At 36.1% G+C, this 14,284-nt stretch overlaps 1 protein-coding gene across 1 annotated transcript in view; it reads left to right on the top strand.

The window, feature by feature from the left end:
• SCIN (scinderin) overlaps nt 1-14,284 on the top strand; it is an 83,098-nt gene that overhangs the window by 18,825 nt on the left and 49,989 nt on the right. Inside the window, exon 4 of the mRNA XM_086695208.1 lies at nt 10,197-10,346. Within this exon, the coding sequence (XP_086551334.1) occupies nt 10,197-10,346 (150 nt within the window). The remainder of the gene's footprint in view (nt 1-10,196; nt 10,347-14,284) is intronic.

The following is a 14,284-nucleotide window of genomic DNA, read 5'->3' as shown; positions in this document are numbered from 1 at the left end:
CGTGAGTGGACATCCCTGTCTTGTTCCTGACCTTAAAGGATTCCACTTTTATCATTGTCTCTTTACTCATTCTTACTGAGCAAACATATCCTCACCCAAAGCTTCAACTACTCACCCCCTGGTAAATCTGCCTGAGCTCTGTGTCAGTATTTCACACTACCTCCCAGATATTTCTTGTGTATATCACAAGAACCTCACTGGACAAGTCTAAAAATGGAACCTACAACCTCACCCTCTGATTCCAAAATGATTTTGTATCTTCTTGTTCTTATGAGTTGAATGAAGCTACCAGTAATTTAGACCTCCAACCCCAAATCCAGAAGTCATCCAGATGACTTCTCCCAGGGGCTGCACATTCAGTCACTAGGTCTACTGTCTTCTACTTCCTGAGTGTCTCCTGAATCCTTCCCGTGTTCTTCATCACCATGGTACTATCTCATTGTGCTGGGCATGAGACTTCCCCTCAAGTCACCATGTTTTTGCTTTTACACACATTATTTCCTTTGCCTAGAATCCACTTTTCCTCTGCAACACTTTTCTTTGGTAAGCATCCCATTATCATTTCATCCTTAATATTCAACTGTGATATTGCTTCTTTATAATGTACTCCTTGACCTCTTCCTCCCTTCTTCCCCTGTCCCACATCACGCTCCTGTAAAATTAGGCAATCCTTTATCTCATATTTCCTGTTACCATGCACACTTACTTTGAGCGTTTTCCATATTGCCTCTCCACTCACTTATTAGCCTCACTCACTCACTTTGTCTATGATATAAGGCCCAGAAAGTACAGTCACTCAAGAAATGTTTCAACAAATGTACATCTGTCCAACATAAAGCATATGGTCTCATGCAGTCATGTATATAGAGATGTAATTCTCTTTTTTCATCTATAGTTCAGCGTTACTTTATAGTTAAGCTTCTATTGCTGCAGAAGGGTTAAAAATAAAATAATCTTGCCCTATTAAGGTGAGCTTTGTTTATCATTAAAGCAAATCATACTTATCTCACCAATTCTCTTTTCCATCCATCAGGTACAGGGGATGTTTGTGTAATATTATGGATTGGGATGGGGGACGAGATTGACATCGGAAGTGAATCTGGTTTGCAGGCTTTAGCCCTCACTCCTCTCTATCATTCATTGAGTCTTGGCCCTTTCATTCATTCTTGAGCTTTGGGTTTTAAGCTTTGGGCTTTGGTCTCTGTCCCAAGATTTTTGCTGGAAAAATATCTATGGCCTTATTTGATCTGATATGTCCGCATATCCACCGCAAGACCCTTTCTGGTTTTGTCAGTCATTCCAGTAGCCCCTCAGGAATTCTGCCTTATTTTTCCCATACATATTTTTCCCTTATTTTTGCCACATGCAGTTGTGGGGACACTGTACCCACATTGTACCAGTAGACATTGGTCTGATTGCCTGGACACTGCCCACAGGTGTTTCTCCTCTAATGCTCAAGGTCATGGATGAATATATGACAAATATGTTGGAAGGGAATGTACTGAGCTCTTCTCAAAGATTCATTGCATCTGATTATAGTTCTCCTGTAATCTACTTTTCTCTCCCTGGACCTGACAAGTCAGCCTTACACCATTTCACAGCGCTGCCTGCTCCCTGGTTCCTGCAGTACATTCTGGCCCCTAAGGCCAAGACTCTGGTTCTTGCTGTGCAAAACCAAATTTCTATTGGTTGCTTCCTCACTCCTTCCCTCAGAGAACTTTAACAAAATCAAAGCTCTTTTAAATGAAACCTATGTTGGCTTTCAGACTTTGTGTCTGCTATCACTTAAAAATGTTTACCTTAGAACAAAAAAATGGACAAAATCTTTGTTCTGAATAAATTTGTCATTACCCAAAAATAATGCATTCCATTAGAATGATGAGGGGAAAGCCTTGAGGCAGCAAGAGAAGATAATGGGAAAGATAAACCTATTGTTAAATTTCTAAAATTTACCCTGCAACAAAAGTAGGGATGAATGATAGTTATTGTGCACTTAGTGTGCACTGGGTACCTGAGTATAACAATGGAAACCAGCTAACCTTTGGCCTCCAGGTGCTCTCAAATGGTGAGAGGCACAGACACATACAAGCCTTGGGGTATGACAAGGTAGAAGGTGAGAAGTGCTAGAATGCAGACACAGACACATTACAAGGGCCCTAGGAAAGACAACTCCCAAGGTAATATGATTCATGTTTTAATTCTCAGTTTCACATTAGAATCACTAGGAAGAGATCTGAATAATTTTTTTAATGTTTATTTATTTTTGAAAGAGAGAGATACTGTGAGCAGGTGAGGGGCAGAGAGAGGGGGAGACACAGAATCCTTAGCAGGCTCCAGGCTCTGAGCTCTGAGCACAGAGCTGGATGGCCAGACTTGAACTCACTAGCCATGACGTCATGACCTGAGCCAAAGTCGGACCCTTAACTGACTGAGCCACCCAGTTGCCCCATCACTAGGAAAAGTTTTTTAAAATACTGATGCCTATATGATTTGACCCCTAAAGATTCTGATTTTAATGGTTTGGGATGGGGCTTCGGTGTAAGTAGTTTTTGGGCCTCAACCTGGGTCATTTTATTGTACAGTTAACATTGAAAACCATTTCAATATGGCAAATATCTAAAGGTGCTGGAAAATTCAGGGTTATGTGTCTGAAAAACCAGTAAACAGAATTAAAAATAGTTAAGTCACCAACTTACATGGCTGGCAGAAATTATTTTGATGAAAAGTAATGATAAAACTTGTTTGATTTTCCAAGTAGTCTGAAGAGTATAAAGAACATAATTTCACCACCTCCCACTATCGTTGTGAAAGGAATGATCCCAAAGCTGTCACCTCGTGACATCACTACCAGCAGCTAGTCTAGAAGGGCGCAAGTCATGTCCCCGGTCTCCCGGTCTTACAGGATACATCCAAAGGGCATTGTAGACCAATCCTGTAGGCTTTAACCTTTTAGCTATTGCTCGATTCTTCTCTTCTCCATCACCATTGCTGTGCCCTAGTTCATATTGCAATCCCTTCCTTTCTTGTCATCAAGCCTTTAGTGGCCATACACACACAATCCATTCATCTTCCATTCTTCAATCAGAGGTGTTTTTAAAAATACACATATGGGTCAGTGAATGATATTGGCCTTGTTTGGGTTTCAACAACAAAACAGGATGTAAATAAATACTTGTTCGTCTAAAAGCTAAAAAAAAAAAAAATAAAGTCATGGTTTAAAGTTTTGAAATAGAAACAGGAGGTATCTCACAAGTCATTACCATGTTTAAATTATGCTTAGAGAGCCTCCAGCAGAAAGGGATATCTGAGTAAACTTTTATATTTAGTTAACTAGATCTAAGGGAAAACTACACACAGTAAAAATAAAGCCAGTAGAGGCAAGGGAAAGGAAGAGGTCTGGCCCCTCTTTTCCTTTTATAAAATTATAGATGTATCTAGAATAAAAAACTCAGTAAAAGACAAAAGAATAATGAGTCTGTGATGAATTCCTTGCATGTTATGAGTCAACATCACATGGGCAGTTGTGGGTGCTCCTTAAACTCAGCTTCTGAAATCTTGTTTCCCTTCAAGGACATCACTGAGCATTGTTTTATTTCTGCTCTTACTTCCTGTCCTCAAATGAGGTTTGACTGCACTTTTATGTTTTGTTAACTCTGACCACGTAGTTTAAAGGAAATTTTGGAAACGTCTACTTTGTCCTTGGTGTGGTTGTTTCCATAAATTTCACTCAGTTGCTTTTATTTCTTATTATTGGTGGTCCAAATGAATTGCCTGTAGCAGATTTATATTTACTGTCTTATGTACTTTTCCAGTTATCCAGAGTAATTTTGTTTTCCTTTAATTGTATATCAAGAGTTAATTGTAATTTCACAAACTTCAACTGTAGGGTGTCCAGAAGCAATATGTACATCAGCAAATATTTGCCAGAATTTAAGTGCATTTCATTCTGAAGCAAATGGATGCTTCCATATTGACAAAGGGTTTTATGTCCCTTCCCCCAAAGAAGTAGAACATTTAGTGTTGAGTTGTCAAATTCCTTAGGATCCTAGAGGGTAAATAGTTACCCCTGAAACCATGTTTGCTTTGTAATTTTCAACGTTGAGTCTACTTAAATCAGATTTACAACAGGCTTTTTAAATAAATCCCATTAAAGTATTATAAATAAAACAATTTAAATTACAATGAAAACTTTTTGTTGTAGTAATACATATCGACCTATTACATCAGTTCAGGGATTTTTTAGCTCTGTGTTGCATTTTTGGGTTTTTTTTTTTTTTAGCTCACTCTTTCCAAAAAATAGGGTGAGTTAAATTACAAGCACAAGGCCAATTGAGTACAGAGTTTCCTTGTGCACAGAGTGGTGAAGTGGTCTTAACCAGCTACCTCTGAATAAAGTAAGTGTTGTCAGTACAACTTATTAATAGTACTGCACACATTTATTTCAGTACAGTGGAGCTTTGTTAAAATGTGATGTCCTAAACACATCATCCACCCGTGATAGAATTTAAATTGCTCAAATTTAATGGATTGCTAAGATTCCGTTTAAAATTTAAATAGATTTTTCTGTTTAAAATGTAAAGCATGTTTTAATACATTGCTGCCATGATCAAATGAAATATATTTTGCAGAAAAACTTAAGCAACTTTGAAAGAAAAGGGTTTTTTAATTAATATAACTCTTTAAACAATTCTGGCTTTTGGCAGTTTATAAGTGCAGTGTATATTTCATTGTATTTCATGTCTGAATTAACCATGGAAAATTAAGTCTAGTAAATAAGATAATCTGTTGCTTTTATAGAAATAGCAGCACAAAATGAATGACAAAAGAGTAAGCATAACACAAAGCATTCATTTTCATGTCCAATTAGAAATTTTCTGTCACGCTTTCTTTAGTGATTTGGTCATCTTGAGTTAAAAGGAAAATTCTACTTTTAAAAGTTTTGTGGGGCGCCTGGGTGGCGCAGTCGGTTAAGCGTCCGACTTCAGCCAGGTCACGATCTCGCGGTCCGGGAGTTCGAGCCCCGCGTCAGGCTCTGGGCTGATGGCTCAGAGCCTGGAGCCTGTTTCCGATTCTGTGTCTCCCTCTCTCTCTGCCCCTCCCCGTTCATGCTCTGTCTCTTTCTGTCCCAAAAATAAATAAACGTTGAAAAAAAAAAGTTTTGTTATTTTTATGAGCATTTCCTACATAAGATTTCACTATTTAAAAATTTTTTTATTGAAGTATAGTTGCCATACAATGTTGTATTAGTTTCAGGTGTACAAACATAGGGATTTGACAGTTCCATACATTACACAGCATTCACCACGATAAGTGTGGTCACCATCTGTCACCATATAATGTTATTACAATGTTGTTGATTATATTTCTTATGTTGTACTTTTCATCCCTGTGACTCATTTATCTTATAACTAGAAGTTTGTATCTCTTAATCCCAGTAACCTATTTCATCCACCCTTCTCCCCGCTGGCAACCACTAGTTTGTTCTCTGCATTTATGATTCTGTTTCTGGTTTTTGTCTGTTTTATTTTTTAGATTCCACATTTAAGTGAAATCTTGATATTTGTCTTTCTCTGTATGACTTATTTTACTTACCATATTACCCTTTAGGTCTATCCATGTTGTCACAAATGATATAATCCTATTCTTTCTTATGCCTGAGTAATATCAGGTGTGTGTATGTCTGTGTCTTCTTTATCCATTCATTTATCAGGTAGTTGTATAGGTTGCTTACACAGCTTGGCTATTATAAATAATGCTGCAGTGAACATGGAATGCGTATACTTTTTCAAGTTAGTGTTTTCATTTTCTTTATTCCAAGAGCGGAATTAGTGGATCATAGGGTAGTTCTATTTTTAATTTTTGAGAACATCCATACTGTTTTCCACGGTGTTTGCACCAATTTACGTCCCCATCCACAGTGCATAAGGGTTCCCTTTTTGCCACATCCTCACCAACACTTGTGAGCTCTTGTCCTTTTGATTCTAGCCATTCTGACAGGGGTAAGATGATATCTCATTGTGGTTTTGGTCTGGACTTCTCTGATGATGAGTGATGTTGAACATGTTTTCCTGTGTCTGTTGGCCATCTGTCTGTATGTCTTCTTTGAAAACATGTCTATTTGGGTGCTCTGCCCATTTTTTTAAATCAGATTTTTTTTTTTTTTTGGTGTTGAGTTGTATGAGTTCTTTATATATTTTGGATATTAACTCCTTATTGGATATATCATTTGCAAATATTTTCTCCTATTCAGTAGTTTGCCTTTTCATTATGTTGATAGTTTCCTTCACCGCACAGAAGCTTTTTACTTTGACGTAGTCTCAATTGTTCATTTTCATTTTTATTTCTCTTGCCTGAGGAGACACATCCAGAAAAATGTTGCTAGGGCTAATGTCCAGGAGATTACTGCCTATAATTTCCTTTAGGAATTTATGGTTTCAGGTCTTACATTTAGGTATTTAATCTATTTTGGGTTTATTTTTGTGTGTGGTGAAAGAAAGTGTTCTAGTGTCACTCATTTTCATGTAGCCGTCCAGTTTTCCCAACACCATATATTGAAAAGACTTTTTTCCTCATTACAAATGCTTGCATCCTTTGTCATAGATTAAGTGATTAGATAGGAATAGGTGTATTTCTGGGTTCTCTATTCTAAGTGTCTGCTTTTGCACTTGTACCATATTGTTTTGATCACTGTAGCTCTGTAGTATATCTTGAAATCATGGATTGTGATATCTCCAGCTTTTTTCTTCTTGCTATTTTCAAAGTGGAAACTGAGGCCTATCAGTAATGGTGAGGAATATTTTCTATAACTAAATTTATCTGTGAACTGATACTACACATAGAAACTCTCAGCCCAAGGTAATATCATAGAAAATATATTGGGTTTCATGGAACGTGGTAAAATTCTACATTAAATAATAATTATATTAAATTATTATCTACAATTCTTTTCTAAACACATTTTGCCAAGCTTCCATAATGCTTTACAGAAGCTAATGAAATTTAGCATGATTTATATCATCTCTTTGAAGTAAGGTAGGGAGAAAATAAACACCTGTTGGACAATTATATAAATACAAGTCAGTAGTGAAAGTTGCTAATAAGTCTGAGAAATCTAGAGATCTGATCTTCTGATCTATGCCCTATATTTCCCTGTAATGTAAATATTAGAAGTTTGTTTTCTCAAACATACTGAGAAAAGAATCATTTACAAAGTCTCATGGAATAGCATAGGAAAGAAATCTGAGCCAAGAGGCTAGATGTACTTCGCAGAGAAGCCTGCTTGGCTGCATTGAGTAATTAGATGTTACAGATTCTTTGTAAAAGCCTGCCAGGTGCAATGTGCTAGGGCACCAGCAGGGCTGAGGGGTTCTCAGCACTTGTTGAATGCTAGAACCATCTAAGGTGCGTTCAAAAAACAGGGCTGCCCAGAACACACCTGAGAGTCCCTAAGGTATCACTCAAGTATCTGTATTTTTCAAAATCACCTTTCCTACCCCATCACCTGATTTTAATGCTCAGTGATAGGCACTGACTAACTGTTGACGACCATTTGTTTATACTCTGTTAACTGCTGACCTGGGCATAGTATTCAAATTGACTCCAAATGTGATTCTCTATATTCAGATACCTAGATGTAGAAAAGAAAATAGACAGGAAACAATAGCAGTGTACCATTCTTTTAAAAACGGAAAAGAAATGCCCCTTGACCACGTAGACTAGTTCAGATTCTAGAGTGAAAGGAGTTGCAAGACATAGTCTTTTTTATTTTACTTCTTATAAAGGCTTGAATTCCTAAAACGTGTATTTTATTCTTGAAGAGGAATATGGAATAGGTGCATCAGGAACATGGTTGGATGAGGGATCAGAGAGACTGTCCCAGGCCTTTGCGATTCAAAGTTGGGCCCCTGGGGCCCAGAAGACAGCTTGCCTATTTTAGCCAATCAGTAAACTAATTTTAAATAAAGAAAAGACTCTGAGCTGGAAATGTCTTATCATCAGAGAAAAGAGCCAATCTCTCTGAATGCTTGGGCATTCTTTGATGTTGTTGTTAATTGATGTGCTCTTTTGAAAATTGTAAACCCAAGGTCATATAGATGGTAAGTTGCCACCGGGATCTGTCTCCTTCACACTAACCACTGTGGTAACCAGCTCTCTAAGACTAACTAGAAGAACCCTGTGTGGAACCCTTTTGAAAACCGAGCGTAGTGCAAATATATTAGCATTCGTTGTTTACATATCAATTCCTCCTTGCTAGCTTTCTCATTCTTCTCTCTATCCCCAGCCTCTAGCTCATAATAGGCACCTAATAAATGTGAGTGACTTTAAAAAAGAAAACAAAACAAAACAAAAACCTTTTAACTTAGATACAGTGAAAGTTGAAGGCTTTCTTTCTGTGTATACACGCCTCTATCCATCTGGTAAAACTGTGTATCTTTAAAAGTATTTTTCTGGGGCGCCTGGGTGGCTCAGTCGTTTGGGGTGTCGACTTTGGCTCAGGTCATGATCTCGCGGTTCGTGAGTTCGAGCCCCGTGTCAGGCTCTGTGCTGACAGCTCAGATCCTGGAGCCTGCTTCCAATTCTGTGTCTCCCTCTCTCTCTGCCCCTTCCCTACTCGCACCCTGTCTCTCTCTGTCTCAAAAATAAATAAACATTAAAAAAATTAAAAAAAAAATAAATAGAAGTATTTTTCTGCAAACCCAGAAACAGAGCTTATGATTTTGTTTCCACTTAAATATAATTATATTATTCTGTGTCTTTATTTTATTTTGGATGGTATAACTTGAATAATTGTCTATGTCAGTATTTAAACATTTTCCTCAGTTTTAAGCCATTGAGGAATAGTCTGCAATATCCATAGAACAACATTTATACAGCCATCTCCCTATTGATGGGCATTTGTGGCTTTTTTGTTTTGTTTTGCTGTAAACCATGTCCGAATATTTCTGTAATATAACTAGAAATGGAATTTCCTGATTCTAAAAACACGTATAATTTTTTGATACAATGTCAAACTTCCCTCATAAAATGATTGTGTCAGTTTATACAACCCAAATAGAGAGTGATAATGCCCATTCCAACACCCCCACCAAACCTAGGTACCATTATATTTTTCTTTCTTTCATTAAACCACATTTAATGGAGAAAATTTTATTTGGCTATTTTACATTTGTATCTATACCTTCTAAACACTGTACCTGAGTCAAAATCATACAATGTTTTAATCTAAATGGCAGCTAATATAATCTACTTACTGTATAATACATCAAAACTGTCATTCTATTTTTATTTTTATAAATTTCTGTGTTAAAATATAACTTTGATATTAAGTATCTGTTTTTTCTATGGATCATAATTATATATAACTGTTATCTTATTACTGAGCATTTAATGTCTTCCCAATGCCTTACTAGTTATATGGCAATGAAAACCCTTGTACACATGGTTTTTCCTAATCTTTATGAATAATTTATTAAAATGAATTCCAGGTAGTGTTATGACTGGGTCAAAGGTTTTAATTATTTTTATGGCTCTTGGTAAGATTCATTAGGTTGCTTTAGAAAAGTGTTAGATCAATTTTTATAAATCAAGAACACATTACTACAACAGACTCTTGACTACCTTTCTGAAATATGGTAAATTTTTATTTTAAATTTGAGTAGTATATACAACTCTTCTTTCATAAATTGTAATTAGTGGATATATAAAAAGAATGGTGAGTAAATATTTATGTTTCCCATGTTTAAAAAGTGGTTATGTTATGATGCTAACTCAAAGGAACAGGATACAGAATGAAGTATAAAATCATGTATATACCTCAACAGTAGATAACTTTAATTTCATTTTTTTTTTTTTTAATTTTTTAAAATTTTTTTTTTTCAACGTTTATTTATTTTTTGGGACAGAGAGAGACAGAGCATGAATGGGGGAGGGGCAGAGAGAGAGGGAGACACAGAATCGGAAACAGGCTCCAGGCTCTGAGCCATCAGCCCAGAGCCTGACGCGGGGCTCGAACTCACGGACCATGAGATCGTGACCTGGCTGAAGTCGGACGCTTAACCGACTGCGCCACCCAGGCGCCCCAATTTCATTTTTTATATCTTTTTATTTTTTTCCTAATTAATCACAGTGAGTATTACAACAGGGCTGAATGTCTTCCACGTATTTCTGTGGTCAAAGGATCTGTCTCTTTCTTTTAGGAAATTTACCAGTGGTGTGGTTCCTCATGTAACAAATACGAGCGTCTGAAGGCAAGCCAAGTTGCCATTGGCATTCGGGACAATGAAAGGAAAGGAAGATCACAACTAATTGTGGTGGAAGATGGAAGTGAACCATCAGTACTCACAAAGGTGTTGTGACTTGTTTTTTAAAGGTTTACCCCTCTAAGTTGTGTGTGTGTGTGTGTGTGTGTGTTAATTTAAGCTAATTCTCTAAAACTAAGTCTAGGCCAAGATTAGGTAAGAGGAAACATCAAGGTTGTCTAAGTGATGGTATAGAGAAAATAGAAAGTCATGAACTGTTTTCTTTCACCCTTGGTATGACCACCAGAGGAGGCTCTGACTTCATCGTCTGTCACACAGGATAAACAGGGAACAGTTCTGAGATTGGCTATAGTAATATATTTTGGAAGTAAAAAATATATATTTTTAATGCAGGGATATTTTTCAATTTTAAAGTTAATTATTATACTAAAAGAATGAAATAAAATCTTATTCCAAAAGATTAAATATACCAATATTTTAAATACTTCAATCATTTTATTTTTTTAATTTTATTATTTTTTAAATTTTTTTAACGTTTATTTATTTTTGAGACAGAGAGAGACAGAGCATGAACGGGGGAGGGTCAGAGAGAGAGGGAGACACAGAATCTGAAACAGGCTCCAGGCTCTGAGCGGTCAGCACAGAGCCCGACGTGGGGCTCGAACTCACAGACCGCGAGATCATGACCTGAGCTGAAGTCGGACGCTTAGCTGATTGAGCCACCCAGGTGCCCCAATACTTCAATCATTTTAAACCACAAATTATAGGCAAGACACTTATGATTATAGTATAGTGGTTAAATTAATTTGAAAATTATCTCCATGGCTCTTTATACCTACGTTATTTACTTAACGATTTTAGCAGTCTTACACGTTTAGTTGTGAACCATGTTACTCCTTAAAGAAAACTGCAGTGAGTGCCAAAGTGTATATATTTTATATTTTCCCTTACAATTATGGGTCAAGGGTATAATCATATTCATGTTTCTTGATATATATTGCTACATTGATTCCCATTTGTTCAATGAACAATATTTATTGAACCCCTGTGGTATGTCAAGCACTAAAATGTTTGTACCAATGTTCCCTCTTGACTTTACAGAACCCCATCAAAATTTACTGTTATAATAATATTGTCTTGAATCCTCCTGCATATAAAGGTGATATCTCTTTGAGTTCTCATTTTTCTCATTTCCTGGGATATTACACATTTTCCTCAATGATTTTAGCTATTTTCACTTAAATTTTTCTAATGACTATCTTGTACACATTTTTAACAATTTTGATTTACAGCGTTTTTATACATGAGAGTCACTTGATGTAGCAATAGCCTCCATAATCCGCTGATCAAAAATTAACTGTGAGATAATTTTATTATTGTAATGTCTTTTTTTTTTTTTTTTAATGTTTATTTATCTTTGAGAGAGAGAGAGACAGACAGACAGACAGAATGTGAGCAGGGAAGGGGCAGAGAGAGAGGGAGTGAAAGAATCTGAAGCAGGCTCCAGGCTCCGAGCTGTCAGCACAAAGGCTGATGTGGGGTTCGAACTCACCAACCACTAGATCGTGACCTGAGCCGAAGTTGGATGCTCAACCGACTGAGCCACCCAAGCACCCCTTTTATTGTAATATCTTTAAACTTTACTATTTTAATAACCACCAAACACAGATATTCATGTTAGTGATTTTTGAGAAGTGACTTTTATTCACTGGGAAAATGTTCATGGTTAAATGCTAAGAGAAAAGGCAGGATATAAAATTTTACATATAATAATTATATGTAAGTTTATATGTAGGTATATAGCTATATATTCATATATACATATATATCTGGAAAGAAATATGCTGAAATATTGGCAATATTACTAATTTTGCCTTTGGCTCTTGGCTGCTTGTTACTTTTTTTCTGTTTTTGTCTTTGTATTTTCAAAGTTTATTGTAATAGTGTAATAGATGTGTGTTTTCATTTTATAATCAGGGAAAAAAGGATATCCAACAAAACAAAGTAAAATTAGAGGTTAACTGGCTTTTCAATAGTCATAATAACATGGCTAATAAATTAGACTTTGGAAGCTATTCAAAACAACTTCTTGAAATTTTAATATTCTTTAAAGGCCTCTGTTGTAAAATGTAATCACCACTTAAGGCTTCCAAGTTTCGTATTTGGAAGCAAAAATTTATAAGTAGGATGTACTTCTACTTGATTGTAACCTTTTGTTTCAGTAACTGTGCTTTGGTAGGTGTGGACCCAGGTCCAAGATTTGCCCCAGTGGAGTAGTGGAGGAGGGGCTGTGTTAACTATCTGATGAGCTTTTCTACTGTCATCTTGGGTCCCAAGCCAAGTCCCTTAGCTTCTGTTGTCTCTGGTTCCTCATTTGTGAAGTAAAGGGTTGGACAGGGTCGCTTCTGGTCCCTTTAAGGTCCAGTGTCTGTCATTCCACCTTGTCTCTTAGGCAGTTTCTGTGTTTAATTACCAAATCATTTCTATTCTCTTCCAGGAAGTGAAACCACTGAGGTTGAGGGCCTGAATTATGCATATATACATTCGATACACTTGCTTATTGGATTTCTTTCAGAGTTTTGAGAGAAAAAAAGCATAAACATTACACTGTTAAATTTGTAAAGGAAGTGCAAACCTGAAGAAAAAAATTGTAAAAATATAACTTTGATTTTAAAATATTAATGATAGAGATAAAGGACATAATGCTTAATATAAAATGTGATGTCTTTTTTTTTTTTATCACTTACAGTTTTTTTTTTTTTTTAATTTTTTTTTTTTTTCAACGTTTATTTATTTTTGGGATAGAGAGAGACAGAGCATGAACGGGGGAGGGGCAGAGAGAGAGGGAGACACAGAATCGGAAACAGGCTCCAGGCTCTGAGCCATCAGCCCAGAGCCTGACGCGGGGCTCGAACTCACGGACCGCGAGATCGTGACCTGGCTGAAGTCGGACGCTTAACCGACTGCGCCACCCATGCGCCCCTGTGATGTCTTTTTTAAAGGAGATTTTCATTTTTTGGTTTTTAAAATATTCTAGAAAACATCTACTTTGCTTTCTATTCAGTTCATTCAGTATATACTGCATTATATTTCGTAGGTCTCAGTTACACAATGAATTTTCATTTTAAAAGAATTTGTTGGGCTTTTTGTTTTCACAAATGTTGTTTTGTAGCCTGATTACAAGGGTAAATAGTTGTTTGATGAATAAATCATGCACCTATAATAAACTAGTTTGACTTTCTAGGCTTTCTTAATATTGTACCCACAATGATAAAATTCAAAGAGCTCATTAACTAGGTTAGGAGAAAATTACCTTATTTCTACTAACCTTTTCATGAAAACCTTCTCCAAGTGTGAATATAGTTGACGAAACAGTAGCATAAGCAGCATCTGTGACTTTTCAGGTCATGTTATTGCAGATAACTTTAAAATATCATTGCTGTTGGTCACTTCTTGGTAATTATGATAGTTATTAGACCTGCTGTTCAATATTGTTATTTAATGAGTAAATGAAAACTCTTATATATTACTTTATCACATTTAGAAAATACATTTTGATAGTTGTATCCCAATATAATAGGTTTCATTGTAGTACTTTGTATTCTATTTTATGTGATTAAAAAGTTTTTTTCTTAGAAGAGGGTTATAGGATTCAGAAGTTATCTAAAGTGGTTTATAGCGCACGTGTGCGCACGCGCGCACAAACACACACACACACACACACACACACACACACACACACACACACACAAAAGGTTTCCTTGTTGAAGACAATGGAATGTCATTTCTTTTTCTGAGACTCTAATGCAACTACTGATATTGCTAGAAAAGGATTCTAAAAATCTAAAAATCTTTCAAAATGTCTTTTAAAATGGTCCTTTTAAATGATTCGTTTTTAATGATATTCTTTTAAAGTTATTTGTCTTCAGAAACTTTGAAAGTATATGATTAGTAATGACTTAAAATCAAAGACTTCTAAGCTATTTAAATGATTCTGTTATCATTACTCTATATTGGATGCTGAG

Source organism: Puma concolor, chromosome A2 (genome assembly GCF_028749965.1).
Source record: "Puma concolor isolate L17-30 chromosome A2, mPumCon1.1.hap2, whole genome shotgun sequence".
NCBI lineage: Eukaryota > Metazoa > Chordata > Mammalia > Carnivora > Felidae > Puma > Puma concolor.
This window is presented reverse-complemented; position numbering and strand designations above follow the sequence as displayed.